Source organism: Alexandromys fortis, unplaced genomic scaffold (assembly GCF_014885135.2).
Source record: "Alexandromys fortis isolate MF-2015 unplaced genomic scaffold, M_Fortis_MF-2015_v1.1 scaffold_42, whole genome shotgun sequence".
Lineage (NCBI taxonomy): Eukaryota > Metazoa > Chordata > Mammalia > Rodentia > Cricetidae > Alexandromys > Alexandromys fortis.
Genome location: NW_026067934.1, coordinates 1,303,155 through 1,313,317, shown reverse-complemented (window position 1 = coordinate 1,313,317; position 10,163 = coordinate 1,303,155). Strand labels below are relative to the sequence as shown.

The following is a 10,163-nucleotide window of genomic DNA, read 5'->3' as shown; positions in this document are numbered from 1 at the left end:
CCTCAGAAGCAATGACCACACCCTCTCCACGACTGCCCAAGACTGCATACTCTGAGGGCCATCAGAGGAGAAGTTTAAAGCTTTCTCCATCTGCTCATTGGACACATTTCCTTCTTCTTACATCATCCAACTTTAACCACCTGATGGCCCTCTGAGGCACAGGCCAGGAAAGACAAGATTTTCATTCTGCTGATTCACAGTAGACCAGAGATATTGTTTATCTCTTCTCCATGATCTTAACTACTCTCCAGAGGTCTGGCCTCCTGACATCTTGAAGTCTAACACAGATGACCTCTCTTCAGGCAAGCTCAGTAATCTTTAAAACTTAAACTTATATTTAAAACTTAAACATCAGAAAACTGTTAGCACTTCTAATGTCAAAAGTTTCTGTTTCTATTTGTTGTTCCTGTATATACATTGTGTAATTACAGGGCTTTCAGGGACCAGAAGAGGTGACTGGATTCTGTGGAACTGGAGGTTGAGATGGTTGCAAACTAACATGTGTATTCTAGGAACAAACCCTGGGTTGTCTCAGGGCAGCAAATGTTGCTAACCACTGCTCCATCTCTCCAGCCCCTCCTTTAGCTTTTATTGAGTTCATTCTGACAATTTACCACAAGTATCACACACATTCTGACATTCACAAATCAATACTAACTCTCTCCTATTCTTATTACTCCTACACTACCTCCTCCCTACAAGTTGCTTCCCTTCATCTTATATTGATTTTTTTTCAGACCCACTTAGGATAAACTGTATCATCTTTTGGACCGAGTTTGGTTCTAGCTGTTGAAGGCTGGTTGGGTCCTCACTGCTTACAAAACTAAAGGGAATGACTGTCCCTCAACAGGAATCTAGTAGTAGCCAATAGTTCATCTTGGAAAAGCAGGGCACTATGATTTCCCTAATTCAGACACTGTGATGTCATGGCTGTAGTGACTTTGTTGTGCTCAGAAATTAGCACCACGCATGTGTGCTATCTGTGCGGTCCCTCATAAGACCTCTCCTAACTACACTTAATCATGAATGGGGGGGGGGTCATATAAAGGTACAGTTTAGGACCAAGCTCTCAACTGTCACTTACTTGGGGAATTTGAGTTGCCAGCTATGCATCTGTAATTAGTTAAAAATATTTATTTTTCTAGTTAAAGCTGGGTGTTATAATTTCTCTATTGGAATCAACACACATATTTAGAAGAAAATCTGTGTCCATGGTATCTAAAATATAGTACTAATATTTCTTCTTAAGGTCTAAGAATTTGTCAGGCTTGCTCTTTCAATTGTGTTGTCTTGGCAAGATTTGAGAATCTTGCTTATCCATTTTTGGATACCATGTACCTTGTCAGTGGTTGAGGCATGGGCACTTCTTTGCCCAAAGGTCAGTTTTGCCAAGAAGAAAACAAGCTCCAAGTGGAGTATCTTCAGTGCTAAACATTCTCTCAGGAATAGAAAATGCTGCCAGGAGCAATCATGTCTCACTTCAACAGAACCCTAAGTTATTTAAATACCATATTCTATAGTTCTATAGTAGTGGTTAAAGATTATCTAACTATGCAGAATACTCTCTAGAGAACCTGATTAGTCTAACTATAAGTATGGCAAACATGGATAACTATTGACCTATGAATCTTAATACCTATATAACTTAAAGACTAAGACTTTATATTAGAATATTATACAATAAACAATTGTGAAACAAATGAGGACAATGATCTCAAAATAAAACAATGTATAAGTATCTTGATCAGAGATAGAAATGTACATTGCAATATGATAAATAAACATACACATTGCAATATGATAAATAAATCCTAAAATTGTATCAATATACAAAAATGTTTTAAGCAGACATAGAAGCATGCATGCATACAATAAGACAAAATAATTTTCCTAGGTATACAAATATGGTGGATGAAAATAGGAACATATTCAATATAATTTTAGTTTATATCAATATACAAGAATCTACACCAATGTAAATTGCCTATAAATAATAGCTCACAAGTATTCACTCTATTACTCACTATTATTATTAATGTGAATAAGCTCACACTAATCTCTTATCCCATCGAATTTTCCCTCTTTTTTTTTCAAAGAGATCCGTGAGCCTACAAAATTTCTTCCACAACCCCTATACCAATTATAATTAACCACTAAATGATGTCCCTAACCCTGAGGACAAACTTTGTTGGAAGAGGGGACATCATCTTCTAGAATTAATTCCATCTGTAATGGGGGTAGTGTTCTTTTTATGGAATCCTATGAAAGTAAAATGATGGTTAAATTCAAAGATTACTATCTGGTATAATTGTAAATAGTCTCTGAGTATTTAATAGGGTTTTTCTGAGGTTCCTATTTGGAGTGCTGGCCAGAACATTGTAAAAACAAAGGTGCACCATTTCAGCAAACCAAGTTGAAACCATCTTGAGCAGATGGTACCCACCCAAAGCAGGTCTTATAGTAGTGCTATCAGCATCATGACATCATATCAACCAGGTGGAGTTGTTGTTGTGAAGCCCCATATTCTTCCTGGAAACTTCAAAGATTACTGCAGGAATATTTATTGTTCATTGTGGAAAACTTAAACATTATTTATATAGACATATACAGACATATATATTCAATGAAAGGTACAATAGAGGCAAAAATAGATATGAAGAAAAGTAAATTTTTTAAAAATTCTTTTTTCTTTCTGTCTCATACCAAGCAGCTCTTGAGATGAGACAGAAACTCAGAAACTCTGAATATTCCATTTAACATGATTGGATGTAGAAAAGGACAGAGACATTGTCTAACCACAAACCATCTTTTATATATGTATATGTTTATATTACATGTCTTTACAAGTCATATTCCTTTTTTGATGCTACTTATTGGATAGGTATTTTTCCTTCTATCAGCATTTAAACCCTCAGGGTCTCTTGAATTTTGAAGCTGTATATTTTCCTGCAAAAACAAGAAGAGAACCCTGCCCCAACCCTGATGAGGTTTCCTTACCATCTGTATGGCTGTCATTGTGGATGAGCTGTCATCACTCTTTTTCAAGAGGTTTCTCCTTTTCAAACCGAATCTTTATTAATTTTGATGGTATCCATAGTTTTTCTTCTGTGGAAACAAGAGCAAAACCACTTCCCCAACGTAGCACATCCTTTGCCTTCCATTGTGAGGTCAACACTTCCTTGACATAAACCAGATGATTTAATTAAGAAGACTTTACTATTATCCAATGTTTCTCAGCTGCTATTGTTCCTTTCTCATTAGCATTAAGAAAATTCAAGATTAATAAAGCATTATATAATCTATTTCTGGGGGGCATTTCTACCCCCCTTTCTATTTGTTTAACATATTCTATAAAGTTTGATTTGATCTTTCTATAACTGCCTGACCTGTTGGATTATGTGGTATACCTGTAATATGCTTAATATTATAATAAGCAAAAAATTGTTTCATTTTTTTAGAGACGTATGCTGGACCATTATCTGTCTTTATTTGTTCTGGTATAACCGTGATGGCCATAACTTCTAATGAATGTGTGATTATTGAATCAGCCTTTTCTGATATTAAAACCGTTGTCCACTGAAAACCCAAATAAGTGTCAGTTGTGTGGTGTACACTTTTAATTTTCCAAATTCTGCAAAGTGGAACACATCCACCTTCCAGATTTCATTCCTTTGAGTGCCCTTTGGGTTAGACCTTGCAGGTAGTGGTGTTTGGTTATAGAAAGAGCAAGTAGGATATCTCTTTATAATCTCCTTAGCTTGTTGCCATGTAATAGAAAACACTTTCTTTAAACCTTTGCTATTGACATGATATTTTTTATGAAATTCTGAGGCCTGCAACATGCTTCCAATTGATAACTGATCAATTTCTGCATTACCTTGTGTTAGACGACTTGGCAGACCCATATGGGAAAGGTTGTGTGTTATGTATATAAAACAAAGCCTATTCCTGATTATATCTTGCACCTGGATAAATAATTAGGTCAATTCTGTATCATCTGGTATAAATTCATCAGTTTCAATATTCAAGACAACTCTTTCTGCATATTGTGAATCAGTAACTATATTAAGAAGTTTCTTAAAATACCTTAGCACCATTAGAATAGCATATAATTCTGCCTCTTGGACAGAATTACAAGGGTTTTGTTTCACCTTACTTAATTCTTCTGATTTATAACCAGCCTTCCCTGATTTATTTGCATCAGTATAAAATGTATGAGCTCCAGCTATTGGAGCATCATATAAAATTTAGGGAAGAATCCAAGAAGTTCTCGTTATAAAGTTAAGTCAATCAATTTTAGGATAATTGCTATTAATTTCTCCCAAAAAATTCATACAAGCTCTTTGCCATGATTCATTGTTTTCCCGTAACAATTTTTATGTCATCAGTAGTGAAAGGCACTAAAATCTCCACTGTGTCTACAACTGCTAATTGAAAAAGTCCCAAATTACCTTTTATAATTAATTCAAAGACATTTTCCACATAGGTTTTTAATTTTTTTACTGCTTTATGTGGTTAAAAGGTAGATTCTAAGTTAAAGTCATCCCTCTGCATAAAAATTCCTGTAGGAGAACTTCTGGAAGGCCATATGGCTAGAATACAATTAAGATTTGGATTCACTCTATCTACATGTGCCTCCTATAATTTCTCCTCAACAACTGTCAATTCCTTTTCTACTTCAGTTGTTAATTCCCTGGGACTATTCAAGTCTTTCTCATCATCTAAGGCTTTGTTTAAATTAATTATTAGATCAGATGTTATCCCAACAGCTGGTCATAGACTAGAAATGTCTCCTAACAATCTTTGAAAGTCATTAAGAGTCTTAAACTGGTCTCTCCTAATTTGTGACTTTCATGTCCTAATTTTCTGAAAACCTATTTTATAACCTAGGTTTATAACCTAATTGACAGAATCTCCTCTCTGTAACTTTTCAGGAGCAATTTGTAGTCTCCATTTTGGCAAAACTTTTACTTCTTCAAACATTCTTTTTAAAGAATCTGTATTTGAATCAGATAGCAAAATGTCATCCATGTAGTGGTAGATTATAGTCCTAGAAAATTGCTTATGTATTATTTCCAATGGCTGGCTGTCAAAAGAATTGGCACAGAGTGGAGCTATTTAACATTCCCTGTGGGAGGATATCTCCTGTAGGAGTCCATATATATCTCCTAGAAGGTTGAGAATTATTATAAGTAGGCACTGTGAAGGCAAATTTTTTCTATATTTTTTTGTAAAGGTATAGTGAAGAAACAATCTTTCAAATCAATAACTATAAAAGGCCACTCTTTTGTTAATAGAGAAGGCAGAGGAATTGCAGATTGTAGAAGGCCCATAGGTTGAATTACCTTGTTGACAGCTCTTAAATCTGTCACCATTCTCCATTTACCAGATTTCTTTTTTACAACAAACACAGGAGAATTCCAAGGGCTGGTTGATTCTTCAATATGGTGAGCATCTAGCTGCTCTTGTACCAGCTGTTCTAAAGCCTGCAACTTTTCTTCAAATAGAGGCCACTGCTTAACCCATATTGGTTGCTCAGTTAACCATTTTAAAAGTAGGCTGTTGAAATAGCCAGAACCTGGAAACAACCTAGATGTCCTTCAATGGAAGAATGGATGAAGAAAGTGTGGAATATATACACATTAGAATACTACTCAGCGGTAAAAAAAAACAATGACTTCTCAAATTTTGCATGCAAATGGATGGAAATAGAACACACTATCCTGAGTGAGGTAACCCAGACCCAAAAAGATGAACTTGGGATGTACTCACTCATAATTGGTTTCTAGAGATAAATAAAGGTCAGTGAGTCTATAATTTGATCTCCTAAAGAAGCTAAATAAGAAGGTGATCCCAAAGAAAAACATATAGCTATCCTCCTGATTATGGGAAGTAGACAAGATTGCCGGGCAAAAAATGGGATCTTGGGGGGGGGGGGGAGGGAGGTAAGGGGAGATGGGGAGAGAAAAGTGAGAAGGGGAGGTTGGGGGGAACTTGGGAAACGGGATGTTTGGGATAAAGGAAGGTCGGATAGGGGAGCAGGGAAGCACACATCTTAATTAAGGGAGCCATCTTAGGGTTGGCAAGAGATTTGGTGCTCCCAGGTGCCCAGGGCGATGTCCCCAGTTAGTTCCTGGGGCAGCTGAGGACAGAGAACCTGAAATGACCCTATCCTATAGCCATACTGATTAATATCTTGCATATCACCATAGAACCTTCATCTGGAGATGGATGGAGATAGAGACAGAGACCCACACTGGAGCACTGGACTGAGCTCCCAATGTCCCAAGGAGGAGCAGAAGGAGGGAAAATATGAGCAAAGAAGTCAGGACCACGAGGGGTGCACCCACCCACGGAGACAGTGGGGCTGATCTATTGTGAGCTCACCAAGGCCAGCTGGACTACGACTGAAAAACCATGGGATAAAACCGGACTCTCTGAATATGGCGGACAATGAGGGCTGCTGAGAAGCCAAGGACAATGCCACTGGGTTTTGATCCTACTTCATGTTCTGGCTTTGTGGGAGCCTAGCCAGTTTGGATGTCCACCTTCCTAGACCAAGATGGAGCGGGGAGGACTTTGGACTTTCCACAGGGCAGGGAACCCTGACTGCCCCTCAGACTGGAGAGGGAGGGGGAGAGGAGTGGGGGGAGGGGGAGAGGAGAGGGAGGAGGGGAGAAAAGGGAGACGGGGAGGGAAATGGGAGGCGGGGAGGAGGCAGAAAATTTTTTTTTCAATAAAAAATTATATTTAAAAAAAAGTAGGCTGTTGATACCTCTAAATGTTTGCTAGTTGCTTTATGTTCTTGTACAGCCTGAATGGATGGTGACCTTAGTGTACAGTATTTTATAATATCCTTCCCAGAATTATGAGTTCCTGCAACTGCAAGACTGTTAATCTGGGTATTCCATTGCTGCAGCAGGTCATGATCCCATAAATTTACTGCACTATTAGGCACATATGACCTCAGATTCCCTCTTTGACCTTCTGTCCCAATGCAGTAATCCTATCTCATGCTTTGTTTAACTTAAGATATGGTTCCAATTTCTAGTAATTGAACATCTGCATCTTAAAGAGGCCAATTTGGATGCCAAGATTCTGGAGTAATGATAGTCACATCTGAGCCTGTATCTACCAAACCAAAAATTACAATGCCATTTAGATGCACTCTTAGCTTAGCTTTGGGATAGATATTGTATAGACACAAAAAGACCATGGATGAGAGCCCAGACTACTATACTCAGCAAAGCATTTAATAATCATAGACAGGAATTGGCATTCCATGACAAAACCAGATTAAAATACTATCTATCTACAAATCCAGCCCTACAGAAAGTACTAGAAGAAAACTTCAACCCAAGAAATGCAACTACACATACAAAAACACAAGAAATAGATAATCCCACACAAGCAAAACTCAAAGAATTGAAATACACATACACATTATGACAGACAACAACAAAACCAAAAATAATGGAAACTAACAATCAATAGTTATTAATATCTCTTAATATCAATGGACTCAATTTGCCAATAAAAACGCACAGGTTAACACATTGGATATAATAACAGAATTCATCCTTCTGCTGCAGGTAAGGAACAAACCTCAAATTCAAAGACAGACATCACCTCACAGTGAAAGGTAGAGAAAAGATTTTTCAATGAAATGGACCTGAAAATCAGCTGGTGTAGTTATCCTAATATCTAATAAGATAGACTTCAAATGAAATTTAATCAAAAAACATGAATAAGGACATTTCATTTTCATTAGAGAAAAAAAAATCCATCAAGATAAAGTCTCAATTCTGAACACCTATGCCCCAAATAAAAGGGCACACACATTTGTGAAAGAAACATTACATAATATAATGTAACATAACATAGAAAACAAAAATCTTAGTAATATTGCTAGCATATGTTATGTAGACAGCAGAAATGAGACTAATAAAGATTCCTGAAAATATTTGTTCATATTTATAATATCTATTTATTTATGCATGTGTGTAGGGGTATTGTGACTATTAGTGTTGGTATCTAGAAAGAAGAAGATGGTGTTGCATCCCTTGGGGCTGGAGGTGCAGGCAATCATGAACTTATAACATTGGTTCTGGGAAATAAATTCTGATCCTCTCAAAGAGCAGCAAGGGTTCTTCCCCTTTGAACAATCTCTCCAGACCATTCATGGACTATCTAGATGTACCTTCTCAGTTCATGAACTAAAGACAGAGACCCAATCTCTGGCTCTGTAACTCCACTCTCCTGCAACCTGGAGACTCCTTCAGCTCAGTGAAATGGGACAATTTATTTTCCTCCTAAGAGTCTTTCCAGAGCTCTCTTCACATCTTTATTTCTTAGACTATAAATGAATGGGTTCAGCATGGGGGTGACCACAGTGTACATCACTGAGGCTCTTGAAGCAGAGTGTGAGCTATGGGTCACAGCAGAACTGAGGTACACTCCTAGGCCTGTGCTATAAAATAAGGAGACGATGGAGAGGTGAGATGCACAGGTGGAAAAGGTCTTGTACTTCTTCTGAACTGAGGATAAAGCACTTATGCAGGAGACTATCTTGAAGTAAGAGTAAAGGATTGCACTGAGGGAAGTGGCTGCCAATAGGACAGGGGCAAGATGAATCATCAGGTGTCTTGGAAAGTTGTTTGAGCAGGTGAGTTGGGCCAGTTGGTTAAGTTCACAGAAGAAATGGGGAATTTCTACATCTGTGCAGAAGGACAACTGTAGCACCATTAAACTCTGTAGCAAGGCATGCAGGACTCTAACAACCCAGCACAGTAGAACCAGCAGCATGCAGACCTGGGGGTTCATTATGACTGTGTAATGTAGGGGTTGACAGATGGCCACATATCGGTCATAGGCCATCACAGCCAGGAGCAAGTTGTCCATTTTTCCAAAAACCATTAAGAAATACATCTGTGTTATGCAGTTTTTATAGGTTATGTCCTTGCTCTGTGTCTGGATGTTCACCAGCATCTTTGGAACTGTGGTGGAGGTGAAGCAGATGTCCACAAAGGACAGGTTAGAGAGGAAGAAGTACATGGGTGTGTGCAGGTGAGACTGTGAGATGATGGCCATGATGATGAGCAGGTTCCCAAGCACTGTGACCAGGTACATGGACAAGAACAGTGCAAAAATGAGGAATTGAAGGTGTGGGTTTTCTGAAAATCCAAGAAGAAGAAATTTTGGAATTCTTGTACTGTTGCTCCCTGATTCCATTAGTCAGATATATCTGTAGAAAAGATAAGGGCACCATGACTCTTATTCTTTATATTACTGATATAGCTGATACTACACTTTATATTTTCAACATAATAACTTCTGAATTGTGTCCATAGAACTGGTTCTTTTAGATAATCCCTAATGCTAATTTTAAGTGACATTTCTTTCACTGTCTGGGTATTCCATCAAAGGTCAGGTATTCTGCAATTTTAATATTAATAATATTCTGCAATTTTAATTCTAAATGCATAGTGTGTTATATGGGAGGTGATGTATGCTGTGTATATGCTTTATTGCCATTGATTAATAAAGAAGCTGCTTTCAGCCAGTGGCTTAAGGTGTAAAGCCAGGCTGTAAGAGATATATAGAGAGAGTAGGCAGAGTCAGAGAGAAGTAAGGTACCGGACAGAGGAGAAAGACATGAGCAGCCAGTAGCAAGGTACCTGTAGGCCACGAACCTCATGATAAAATATAAAATAATATAAATGGTTTAATTTAAGATGTAAGAGCTAGATAGAAACACGCTTAAGCTAATGGCCAAACAGTATTACAAATAATATATTTTTAAGTGGTTATTTCAAGTCTGGGCAGTCAGGAACAAACGAGCAGTCTCCGCCAACAAATGTGTTCTGATTATATTCAGGAATTGTTCAGGGATTTTATAGAGGTTGGGATCAAGAGAAATTTTATTCATATGAATAAAAAGAATTTAGGAAAACAAAGCAGTCATATCCACTGCCTTTAGGACTGATGGTTTGACATCACCAGATTTCATAGTTTTTTTATTTGTTTGTTTTTTGAGACAGGGTTTCTCTGTGTAACAGCGTTAGCTGTCCTGGAACTAGCTCTTTTAGACAAGGCTGGCCTCAAACTCACAAAGATCTTCCTACCTTTGACTCTCAAGTGCTGGATTTAAAGGCATGTGCTAC

At 37.7% G+C, this 10,163-nt stretch overlaps 1 protein-coding gene across 1 annotated transcript; it reads right to left on the bottom strand.

The window, feature by feature from the left end:
* Window positions 1-8,301: 8,301 nt before the first annotated feature.
* LOC126504094 (olfactory receptor 8-like) lies at window positions 8,302-9,231 on the bottom strand. The gene has a single exon (XM_050146135.1). It carries the CDS (start codon window positions 9,229-9,231, stop codon window positions 8,302-8,304), a length of 930 nt encoding a protein of 309 aa, XP_050002092.1.
* Between the last annotated feature and the right edge of the window lie 932 nt (window positions 9,232-10,163).

Coding starts and splice junctions, on each gene's coding strand:
- LOC126504094 (XM_050146135.1), bottom strand. CDS start 9,231: ATGGAATCAGGGAGCAACAGTACAAGAATTCCAAAATTTCTTCTTCTT.